The sequence below is a fragment of the Corvus moneduloides genome, chromosome 6 (assembly GCF_009650955.1).
Source record: "Corvus moneduloides isolate bCorMon1 chromosome 6, bCorMon1.pri, whole genome shotgun sequence".
Lineage (NCBI taxonomy): Eukaryota > Metazoa > Chordata > Aves > Passeriformes > Corvidae > Corvus > Corvus moneduloides.
In genome coordinates this window covers 5,089,927-5,102,000 of record NC_045481.1, presented here as the reverse complement: position 1 = coordinate 5,102,000, position 12,074 = coordinate 5,089,927, and the positions used below count along the sequence as shown (strand labels likewise).

At 44.0% G+C, this 12,074-nt stretch overlaps 1 protein-coding gene across 2 annotated transcripts in view; it reads left to right on the top strand.

Moving 5' to 3' along the window:
* RTN1 (reticulon 1) overlaps window positions 1-10,486 on the top strand; it is a 118,027-nt gene extending 107,541 nt beyond the window's left edge. For both annotated transcript variants that reach the window (XM_032111633.1, XM_032111634.1), the window contains 6 exons: window positions 6,091-6,298; window positions 7,230-7,368; window positions 8,219-8,288; window positions 8,675-8,721; window positions 8,812-8,870; window positions 9,666-10,486. In XM_032111633.1, coding sequence (XP_031967524.1) covers window positions 6,091-6,298; window positions 7,230-7,368; window positions 8,219-8,288; window positions 8,675-8,721; window positions 8,812-8,870; window positions 9,666-9,708 — 566 coding nt within the window. In that variant the 3' untranslated portion in view covers window positions 9,709-10,486. The remainder of the gene's footprint in view (window positions 1-6,090; window positions 6,299-7,229; window positions 7,369-8,218; window positions 8,289-8,674; window positions 8,722-8,811; window positions 8,871-9,665) is intronic.
* Window positions 10,487-12,074: the final 1,588 nt, after the last annotated feature.

Genomic DNA, 12,074 nt, shown 5'->3' with positions numbered 1-12,074 from the left:
CCTCATTTGAAGGCTGGGTACCAGGGGTTTGCTCACACTTTTTGTTCTAACTTCCATGGAAATCCTGCTTGATGCATGATCTATTTACACAGTCGTTGCAGTAGTGGAAAAACTTGCAAAGTCAAAAGGAGAGAAGAGAGATTTTCAGAGGAGAAGCTATGGAAGACCTGAGTTGTCCAGTCTCTGCTTGGTCTATCATTGATTTTCATACTAAAATGCTTTCTTTGAGACATGGGATGGAAAGATCCCCATTTTTCCCTCAGAAGTATTTTAGAAAACATAACCATGAAGGAGGACATTTTAGCTACAAGTTGGTTTGGATCCTCTCTTCTCCCTCTGGGATCTCTGCTCAGGAGGCTGGGCCTGCAGCTGCCACGAAGCTTCTGGGGACCATGTAAACCATCAAAGCCCAGCCCTTGTGTTTCCAGGTCCTGAGAAGAATGGATTCAGGAGCATTTTTAATTAGTCTCCCTTGGCACTGCCCTTTCCAGCCCCCACATCTGTCTTAGGGCTTTTTTGGCAGCAAATACTGAGGAGCAGAAACATTTTCTGCTGCAAGCCATGGTAAGAGCTGTGAGAGCTTTCAGGCACTAGGGAGCCATTCCTTGCTGGCACAAGCACTGCCTGCTGCTACTGTTTCTTACATTTCCGAGGTTAATTTTAGCTTGCCCCATAAGCATGGGTATTTACCAGCTGTTCATATTAACAGGTGGTTTCTTGTACCATAGAGTTCACCTTTGCTAGTCTGGGAGTTGGACCCAAGTGCAGGATCCCATTAGTTTAGTCAGATGAGGTTCTGCCATAAAGTACGGCTTTAAAGCACTGTTTTGGCACCCTTGAAAAATCTTTCTACTAGAGGACTACTTGAGTAACATTTTGCAAGTTCTGCTGTGAGTTAAAAAGCACAAGCAGGCGATACTTGCAGATAAACAGCTCATCAGACACACTTCTCCAGAAAAATTCTTCAAAGGCAGTGGCAGTGACCTGCAGCACCGTTGTCTTAAAGATGGCTGGTAAGTCTTCCTTAATAAATGCAAATAATTTTGAGTCTGAGGCAGTTCTGGCAAAACCCAGAGTCCTTTTATACTTCCACAAATGACTCAGACCTCTGGTGAGTTGTACTGTAAAGAGGGCAAAGTGATGTTGCTTCCCTCCTTCCAGGAGGCTGAAGGGAGATCATGGAAAGCTACAGCTGAACAGCTTCTGCATGTTAATGGGCACGGTCAGGATTTTACAGTAGTGATTTTCAAAACAGAAGGAGCGCAACCCTCAAGTGAAGCCAAGGCTGATTTCAATGCCCAAACCCCTTTTGCAAATCCTCACTGCAAACTGGGTGGTTTGAAGTTGGCGTTTTGGCTCTTGGAAGTGGATCTTGCTCAGCCAAACAGACTGAGCCCCTGTCCAATTGCATGCACATCACACATCGACAGCCTCACGTGGCACCAGCCTCCTGCCTCATGAATATTCAGCGTGCATTGCTCAGAATTGTGCCATTGTGGTGGGGTCTGGGCGGCACCGTGCACACACACACCCCCTCCCAGTAAAACCCCCAGCGCTTGCAGGACCCTGCACCACACTAGGACCTTTTATCCTTTCCCTTCTGATTGACCAAAGCACTTAATTATTATGTGGCTAATTCATGCTGTGAGGGATCCTCTGTCCTTTAATTTATCTGGGAAATGCTGTACCCACCTTAGAGCTGGGCTGGAAGCTGTCTCAGCCTGGCCAAGCGTGGGGCCAGCGTATGCTGGTGAGTGGCTCTGCAGAGGAGTGTGCGTGTGAAAGCTGCAGTTCCAGCTCGGCTCCTGGCCCTGTCATCCTCATTCCCACTGTGTCCCCATGTGCTGGGGAGGCTGCTCTGAGCCTGGCTGGTTGTCTCTTCAGTATGCCAAGGAAGGGGTGCAGGCAGGAACAGGCAGCTGCCCTTCAGCAAAGGCTCAGACACTGGTTATACTTAGTGAAAGACATTAAACCCATGGGGTCAGAGAGTGTTTGGGAGGAGTTATTTGGTATCTTAACCAGTTTTACATGAATGTAGGCTGAGGTGAAACTCAAGGCAGACGTATAAATGTGGTGGACAACCTCATCTTTAATTTTTGTTCCTGTTTAGAATGGAAAAGAAAGGGTGTGAGGAGGGTTGATGCAAGGCTGGATTGACCTGATGGTCACGCAGAAAATTTCTTATTCCTTTGCCCCTTGGTCTCTATTTACAGCATCAGATACTGATGTGACAGGTATTTTGGCTCTGGTGTAAATGGTTACAGGAGAAAACGGCACTCTGAGGAAGCCAGGCAAAGGATCCCAGCTGGTGCATTCTTCACCCAGTGCACTTCTGCCTGCTTTTAAGGGAGATTTGTTTACGTAAGGAAATGTAGGACAAAAATGTGTTTGACTACTGTCTCAGTGAGGAAGCATTTCTTTACCAAGAGGGTGGTAAAACCCTGGAACAAGCTTCCAGAGAGATGGTCAGTGCCCCAAACCTGTCAGTGTTTCAGAGGCATTTGGAAAATGCCCTCAACAACATGCTTTAGCTTTTGGTCAGCCCTGAATTGGTCAGGCTGTTAAAGTAGGTGATGGTTGTAAGTGCCTCCCAACTGAAATAGTCAGTTCTATTCTATTCTATTCTATTCTATTCTATTCTATTCTATTCTATTCTTATTCGATGCTGTTCTATGCTATGCTATGCTATGCTCTCCCATTCCATTCCATTCCAATAATGTAAAAAGCCTTTGAAGTGACTGAAGCTGCAACTGAAGGAGAAAACATGGCTGTGAAAGGTGTAGCTCAGGTGTTTTTAGCAGCATCTAAATTCCAGGGGAGCTGATACAGCTCAAATCCCTGAGGCCTGTCAGCCAAATTCTCCCCAAGTCTCCACTGATTTCCAGTTCTGGATTCTCCTTCTTCCCCTTCACTGCCCAAGGAGCTGTGAGATTCACCTCCCTCCTGTATCACCTTTTGCAAAGAGGTTCAGCTGAGCCCCTTCTCCTTAAGGGAGAGGAGGAGGAATGGCTGCAGGAGCAGCAAATCCCACCCGAACAGCTTGAGAGGGCAGCAGTGCTGCAGCTCCCTATCCCTCCGAGGGAGGTGAGGAGAAGGCAGATGTGCTTCCTGCCCTTGAAAATCCTGGCAGATCTGGCAGGCCGTGGGTGGGGGGGAATGTGTTCCCAGGCTGGACCTGGGCACTGGGAGAGCCATGTAAAAGTCATTCAACTTGTATCTCCCTTTCCTATGCTGAGATTTTCCAACTAGCTGTTGGCACTTTTTTTTTTCCCATGCACATGGGAATATTTGCCTCAGGTCTAAAAGATACAGGATCCCTCTCATCAAGGTCTCCTTTGGCTGGAGAAAGAGGCCAGATGCTTTTCATCTCCTCCCTTGTGCATGCATGTCCCCAGAACTCTGTCACTTGGCCTCTGTCCATCTCTCTCTGATCCTTTCCTTACCTGATACAGCTGAGTAAATATCCCAGCCATTGCATGGCAGGAACAGACAGCTTTCAGGATATACACATACCTGGTCTAGTCTCTCTTGAGTAACTCACCACCTTCCCGTTTGAAGGGAATGAGAAAATGCAGTTTGGCATCTCTCTGCATGAGAATGCAGCCCACTGCCAGTCTGCAGGAGTATGGGTTGGAAGATCATTGAAAGAAAAAGGCTTAGTTGCTCGTTTTGGATCTTATAATTAATTGGGATTGACTCAGGGAAGTCTGTTGGAGTCAGGTTTGTATTTTTTGGCTCAGCTCTCATTTGTTTGCCTCTCTACTGCCCGTGTCCCAGGGAGTGTTTTCCCCTGCTATGTGTCCTTTTTCTGTCATCAGCAGATGATGTGCCACATACACCAGCTCACCTGGGCTTATTTAATTTAATGTTGAGGGTTTGTGTGATGGAAAACTTAAGTAACTTAAAGTCAGATTTGCATAAATTTCCAGTACTGTCCTCTGACAGAGTAATTTTTGAGCACAAAAAATATCATCTTCTGAATAATCACAGAATCATAGAATTGTTTGGGTTGGAAGAAACTTTAAAGATCATCTTGTTCCAGCCCTCCTGCCATGGGCAGGGACAACTTCCACTTGTTGGAAGACCCATCCAACCTGGTCTTGAACACTTCCAGGGATGGGGCAGCCACAGCTTCTGTGGGGAACCTGTACCAAGGCCTCACCACCCTCACAGAAAATATAACACCTCCTGTCCAAATGCTGGTGAAAGCACCCATTTGTGTGCTGCAGGATTTTGCAGCACCTTTACTGAAAAAGAATATGAAAAACAGCCAAACCTGCACGCTTGTGTTCTGGATGCCATTTTGTAAGGACGGTTTGCCAGGATGGAGCCTCAGCACTGTGAGCAATCTGTGGAGCTCCAGCTGGGTCCTGCAGTACAGCTGTGTCTGCTGCTAAACCTCCTCATACAGGTGCTCTGAGGATGCTGTAACTGCATTTTGGAGCATTCCCCACTCCCTGTGCCACGGTTTCTGCGGGAAGCAGACATGGGCATGTATCTGTAAGAGACTGGTCCCTGTTTTGTGGAGTCAGCACCCAGGATCCCAAAACAGGCACCAAGGTCCCTTGTCCCACGGCTTCCATGCAGCCCATAGGATCCAGTCATGTGTGCTCATGATCACAGGTCTGGTGCTGAATGCTTAAAAATAGCAAAAGGTTATTATAGAGTGTATATTAATGGAGAACGTAATTGGGTGTGAATGGTGCACAAAGAGAAGAGAGCTCAGTAATACAACACCAATTTTTGCATTCAAGCCCATCACTGTAAAGCCAGGCTAATACGTATAACAGTAATGAGTAATGTAACTCATTGACTCAAGGCAAACATGCCGTGGTGACTCACAATTTTTGGAGATTAGATGATAAGGACTAGGAGGCTGGATTAATTTTGTTTCTTTTTGTATTGGTGACTTCTTTTTTTTTTTTTTCCTGACAGATTGCAGTTTTCCTGAATTTACTCTTTGTTCAGAATGATTTGACAAGTGGCATCTCTCAAATCTGTTTGGCTGGTGGTGTGTTCAAGCTGTTCTTGAAGACTTGTGCAGTGTGCGAAATTAAAGCTGTTTTGTTTAGATTGTCATGAGCATGTTCTCTGGCTGGATGAAGAGTCCTCTCAGAAACAGGTTGTGGGTGTAAACAGATTCAATTCACCTTTATGGACTGGATATTCCACAATCCTTTCATTAAATTTTGCTTTTTAGTGGCTGTCTCTGATGCTAAAATCTTTTGCTGGAGAGGCTGAAAAAAACTATACAAAGTAGGTGAAAAACACTGTAAAAACTAACTGCTTAACAAATCTAAAAATGCACAAGTTGAAAAGGGTCTTATGCACTTGTTTTGTTCTAACCAGCACCTCCTGTGGACGGGGGAAGTTATATAACAAGCAGAAAGCTTTTTTTTTTTTTTTTTTTCTTTTTAGTATTTCTGAGATGGTGGGATTGAGTAGCAAGAGAGATTTATTCTGTATTTGAAGGCCTTACCTGAAAAACGGTTTCCTACTCATGGAACTGTTAAGCAGTGGTAAAGCCAGGAGTCTCTTCCTTTCTCAAAACTAATGAAATAACAAAATTGAATTGTCAGAACTTTGAATGGGAAAGTGGTTTAGAGTGGCTAGCCCCAAACTTTCTCACTCATTTATCAACAACCAAAACTGGAAAACCCTTTGATCAAGCATTTGGCATTTGAACTCGTGAAAAAAGAAATAAAAAATTTGGAATTTTCAGATTGAGTAAATGAGAGGAAGGTTGAAATCTTCCATAAAGCCCTAGCAACAACACAAGCCCCAGCTTGCACTTGCCTTGCTGCTGCAAGAGACCCACCCACCGTGCTGTGGTTGGAGATATTCATCCATCTTATCTAACCCAGGCACAGGCACAAGGAAAACAAGGATTTCAAGTAGGTCATCGGTTGTAATTTCCTCAGCACGTCACTCAAGTCCCTCCACCGCTCCTGCTGAGGAGCTTCTGTTGATGCTGCTGTGAGCAGGAGCATCACTGCTCCCCTCACCCTCCTGCAAGCACTCCGAGGGTCCCAGTGGCCATGGTGGCCACCCTCGATAGCCACCTTTAACAATTTGGTCTTCTCCCCCCAGCTATCGACCTGTTGTACTGGCGTGACATCAAGCAGACAGGGATCGTGTTCGGCAGCCTCCTGTTGCTGCTCTTCTCCCTGACCCAGTTCAGCGTCGTCAGCGTCGTGGCCTACCTGGCCCTGGCCGGCCTCTCGGCCACCATCAGCTTCAGAATCTACAAATCGGTCCTACAGGCCGTGCAGAAGACGGACGAGGGCCACCCCTTCAAGTGAGTGGCTTTGTAGTGATGCCCAAGTGCTGCTTTTGTGCTGGATGAAATTCTCTTCTCGCTCAGAAAGCGGGAAATAATAATGTTTTCTGTTCCACAGCATCTCAAAAATTGTAAGGCTCTATTGGCTTAGATCCTGGAGAGAAAAAGAAAAACAGAATGCCACAAAAATCATCGTCCTCTAAGACATGGGGGTTTTTTTCTCAAAAAGATGCAGGAAATTTTAAGCAAACAGAGAAAAAGAGTTTCATTAGAGCTAGTGATAATACAGCTTACCTGCAAGCAAAAAGAGCATTGTTTCTGGGCACAATCTCTTGGGCATAGAAGGAAAATACCTCTATCTTTTCTCCAGCAACCCAATATCTAAATGATGGTGCCAGTGTCTCCCCACTCTCTACGAGGTCTGGGGGGTTTGCTCCATGAGAACAGTGATCCTTGCCCCTCTGATGTGCCAAAAAGTTGGTAAACCAGGTCATGGAACTGGTGTGGTTTGCAAACACACACGGACACAGAGAAAAAGAGCCTTGTTGGGGTGCTGCTCCTTCTGCTTCACTTGGGTCAGTTCTGAGCTGCAACTCAGTATGGGGGAGTAACTCAGAGAACAGCAGAGAAATTTGTGGGGAAATCTCCCAGGTCAGATTTGTATCCCTCTTTGGGTGAGGAAAAGAGAGAAATCCCATCAAGACCAGGCTCTCTGTGGGACGAGGGGGAGGCTGGAGGCAAACAGCTCCAGCTCAGCAATCACCCAGGGAGATGGATCATGCAAGGTGAGGAGGGTGTGCTGGTGGCCCTGTGCCTGCAGGGAGGGGAACAAGTTGCTCCAGCACACAGAAATGAGGTCTGTGAAGGAGGGAAGGATGGGGTGGATGGCTATGAGCATGAACAGCAGGGGAAACTTCCTGGATTTGTAACGGGACTGTGTTTCTGGCAGAGCCTACTTGGAGATGGAGATGAATCTTTCACAGGACCAGATCCAGAAATACACAGATTGTCTCCAGCTATACGTCAACAGCACAGTCAAAGAGCTGAGGAGACTCTTTCTCGTTCAGGACCTCGTGGATTCTTTAAAAGTAAGATTGCTTTAAATATTTTTAACCCCTCTCTAGAGAATCAATCTACATTTCAAAGAGCTGCTTCCCATGTTGACAGGGTTGTCATGAAACCTAGTTTTGTGTAGTTCCAAATATGAAAGTTGTTCTGCTTTTTGATTTTAAAACTGCTTGTTTCCAGCACTTTAGAGGTTTGGCACTCTGCATTTGAATGTATTGATAGGTAATAAGATAAATTTGCAGAACCAGCTTAGCTCCATGTCAGTTCTAGAAGCATCCCTGCATTATGCTTTCTATTGCTTTGCTATAAATAATGTTCCCCTCTGTTAATCTTGATTTCCTCTACTGGTGGCATTTCTTGCTATGGATGAGGGTCTTTTTTCACTCCCTGCTGAAATAATTATTGATTTTTAGCCTTACACTCAAGCAGGTGTCCTTTAGAGCAAAGAGAAGATCATTAGGAGGGCACACATGGGTTAGGCTCCTAAATTAGTAAAGAATTTTAGGAAAAGGTACACATCTCTCAGCCTCAAGTGGGATTATCAGTTCAGGGCTCTGGTTAACCTGTTTGGGATGACCTCTGCCATCATAAAAATTGGATGCAGAGATCTGCCTATACCATTCTCAATGCAGAGTCCTATAAGGCTGCAATTTAAGCTCTAAATAGACGTGAAAGCTCAGCTGAGAGGGCAAGAAGCAGAATGGAGAATAGGGTTTATACACCTAGAAAAACTACCTAGTTCCTAATGTGCCTTACTTAACCACTCCCACATTAAAAAAGGCTAATGTGCTGTTACGTTAGCTAGTTAAGCAAACTAATTTCTTCTTATGCTGACACTGGAGGTGATGTAATGATCAATTTTTAATTTAGTTTGCAGTACTAATGTGGCTGCTGACTTACGTGGGAGCCCTCTTCAATGGCCTGACTCTTCTGATAATGGGTAAAAATCAACATTTCTTTTAAAAATCTATTTTTAACTTGAAGTCCCCCTCAATTTTGACTTAGACAAAACAGCCTATCCCTGGCATGCCTTCCCCTCAGCTAAACCACCACCATTTATTTCCCTTCCCAGTAAATATTCACTGTTCTATTACACTGTCCCTCCTGCTAGAACTACTTTGCAGTTTATGGTTTTGCAGCTCCCAGTCCCAGAGCAATGGGGAATTCCATATTTGGGAGGCTTGAGCAAAGTGCATTTTTAATGCAAAGCTCCCTGGTGGATCAGCTGACCAAGTGGCACGATAAAGTGTTTGCCACTGAAGTAGGTCTCTCCTCTGGAGGAATCTGATCTGCAGGAACATAACACTGTGCTCTTTTTGTCCTCAGCTGTGGTGTCTATGTTTACTCTCCCCGTTGTATATGACAAGTACCAGGTAGGTCTGTCTGCACGGTGCATTTGGGGTGTCTGGGTGGCTCTGCCTCATTGTTGCCTCATTGACTTGGTCTCCTCTTGCTCTTTGCAGACACAGATTGATCAATACTTGGGGCTGGTGCGGACCCACATAAACACGGTCGTGGCAAAGTGAGTTCAGCAGCTGACTGCACCACAGCTCCTGCTGTGAGGCTGTGGTGCCCTGGGGGTGGCTGGGACCTGGCTGGTCCTGGAGACACTGTGTCCTATCAGTGGTGTCCTCCCCAGATCCTGGACAGTGAGAGGTTGAGGGAGGGCAGATCCCTGGAGACCCTCCCAGCTGAGCGCAGACTAAGGCACTCCATCCTTCTCTCCCCTCTCCTGCCTTTTGGGGGAACCGTGGACAGAGCAGCCCAATTGTGGACTGATGTCCACACTGTCCACACCTGGCCAGGACAAACAGGAAGGAATGAGTTAATTCTCTTCCCCACTGACCAATCCAAGCCTGTTTTTTTGCATTTGGGGAGTTAATAGCATTAATGACCAAAGTGGGAGTTAGAACAATGCCCTGTTACAGAAAGAAAATACCTAGAAGCACCATGATCTTTAGTGTTTCAAACCCCCATGGAACAGGCAGAAGACCTGGGTGAAATTTTGTACTGAAAATTCATTTTTTAGACTTCCTTCCTGGCTTTCTATAGACAATAGACCATGGAGAAATAATGTTGGGGGGAGAATATCACTGAACACATCCCAAGGTTACATGAACTGCCGAAAACCAGGGCTTTAAGAACACCTAGATGGGCATCGCTTCTGTTTCTCATGGCACTTTGATTCACCTGTTGAGACAACACACTGAACATGGACTAGAGACTGTCCCTGGGTAAGAGTCCAAGTGGGGAACCACTGGAATGGAATAACTGCCTCACCATATAATCCTTTTTCTTTTTCTTCTTTATTTTTTAGGATTCAAGCTAAAATCCCAGGTGCTAAGAGAAAGGCAGAGTAAAGCAGACATCAAGAATTCATCTACTACAGTAGTGCATAATGGGGAAATCTGGAGTGAAAACAGCTCTGTTCTTACACTTTACTGCAAATTTATCATTCTTTTTTTTTCTTGACACCATAATCTTAGAAACATAAAACTCAGAAGCAGTGCTTTTCCCCTGCTGCTTCTGCACTTAGAATATTTGCAATCACTTGTGTCAAGCACTAAAGTATAGTAAAGAGAAAAGTGTACTAGATGTGGTTTTTTGTGTTGCTTATAAAGTGCATGATGGTGAGAGCCTAAATAATATTGACCTCTTTATTTAATTTTTTTTTTTTTTTTAGTGTTTTTTCTTCTTCTATTGGCATTGCTTCTATAACTTTTAATGTTACATGTGGCTAGGGGCTTTCCTGCTTAGCGCACTTGATGCAATAGTTAAAATTGCTTCTACGTCACTGGGTTGCTGGTTGGATTCATCTTTATTAACTATATAGAATTGTAGACTGATGTTTTAGTGTTTTCCAGCACAAATAAAATAAACAGTAATCGGTACTTATGGTAATCAGTTTTGTATAACTCAAAAAAAGATAAAAAGAAAACAAAACCCAGTACTTTTGTCGTAAAGGATTGACAGGCTGATTTACATGTATGGTAACTGGAAAGTTCCAGCATGTTCAATTTATTACGATTTGTATTACATTCTCTGTAGTTCCTAATGGACTTAATTATGGACTCTGAATATTTGCACTTATGTACTTGATACCGAATGCAGAAATAAATGTTACTAAATGTAAAAAGTTCTCCTTCTTCTCGCCACTGGGAATATCTTGACATTTGGGAACTGGACACATACTGTGCAAAAAGGAGCATTTTCCCTCTCCCCTGGACATCTGCACACACTTTGCCCTTACATAACAGTGCAGTCCAACATGTAGTACATAACTAAGGGTATGTAGCTCATCTAATATTTTTACATCTTGATGATCTTTCTTGCAATAAAAGAAGGATCTCTGCACACAGTTTGTTTATTTTTGTTGGAGGTGTAGCAAATATCAGGTACATGAACAAATGTCTCTTCCTCCGTTTGCACACTGTGTAAACCACGAGCAGCACAGTATGGAGGCGTCAGCACAGCACTAAGGGCTTTCCAGTTTCCTTAGCACCAAGCTGCTCTCTTACCCAAAAATTCTCTGCTCTCTGAAACCTGCTTTAAACAGAATCAATGTCAAATCCAGAGGCTGGGAGTTGAAACAAGCATTTACTCTGGTTCGTAGGTGAAGGTTTTAAAAGTTGGCATTTGGTGTTTAAGAACAATCAGAGGAGAAAAACAGCTGTTGAATATTATCCAAAGTGCTTCAAAACAAACAACTGGTTAAGTGCTTGGTTTGCCCACTTGTGGAACACACCTGTGGATTTTTTTTTTTTTGTATAAAAATGTGACATCAAAATATTTTCAACCAAATTGCTGGTTTTCTCTTTTTCAGTCACAAAGATTTTATGAAGGATTTCTTTTTATACAAAGAGCTAGATTTTTAAACACTTACCCCAACTTTCTTAATTTGACGTCTTTCCTTAGACTCATTCATTAATTCACCTTCATCTCAGTTCCACATGGCCATAGTGACACCTGTCCAAGACCAGGCTGCAGTTCTCTTTGTGTCTAAATGTAAAACCCAAATGCACATAAAGAGTTGGTAGAAACATTAGTATGGCTGTGGGCTAATTAAATCTTGTGACAAGTCTCAAATATCCTTATTTTCATTTAGTATTCTTCTTTGTCATATTTAAAAATACTAGGTTGGGTTTTAAATGTCACCTGCAGCTAGACAGGAACATTTTTCCTCTGAAAAACTGAGTGTCTTAAAAGAGCATACACTGGTTTTGATCAAATGGAGTATGTTTGTTTCAGCATGTGCAGTTTGCAGCCAGGAGTTAGAATTCAACATGAAGCCCCAGCTTTAACTGCCTTGGAGTTCCCTTTGTCTCTGAGGAAGAGTAAAGACCATACAAAGCATCCTTGAGGGTAAAGATTGACCTCCAGAATTCTTATTACTTACAAGATGAGTGTGTGGGCCCAACATATTAATTTTGAAAATGAGCCCATTTAATGTCCCATCTCCCTGCTCCCATAGATGTGTTCTTCCCTCACACCCCCAGTGCAGTAATATCCAAGATTGACCTTTTGCAATGCTGAACCCTAAGCACCATTTAAAAGCTACATCTCCTGCATATTTGGAAATAAAGCAAAACAGAACCTTCTGGAAGAGTACAGATAGTCTCAAGAGCCTAAATCAATAGATACTAAGAATCCCATTCTTGTCTCCTCCAGCACCACCCTCTCTCGAGCCCCACATCCCTCCAATTCCTCTCCTCATCACCCTGACTAC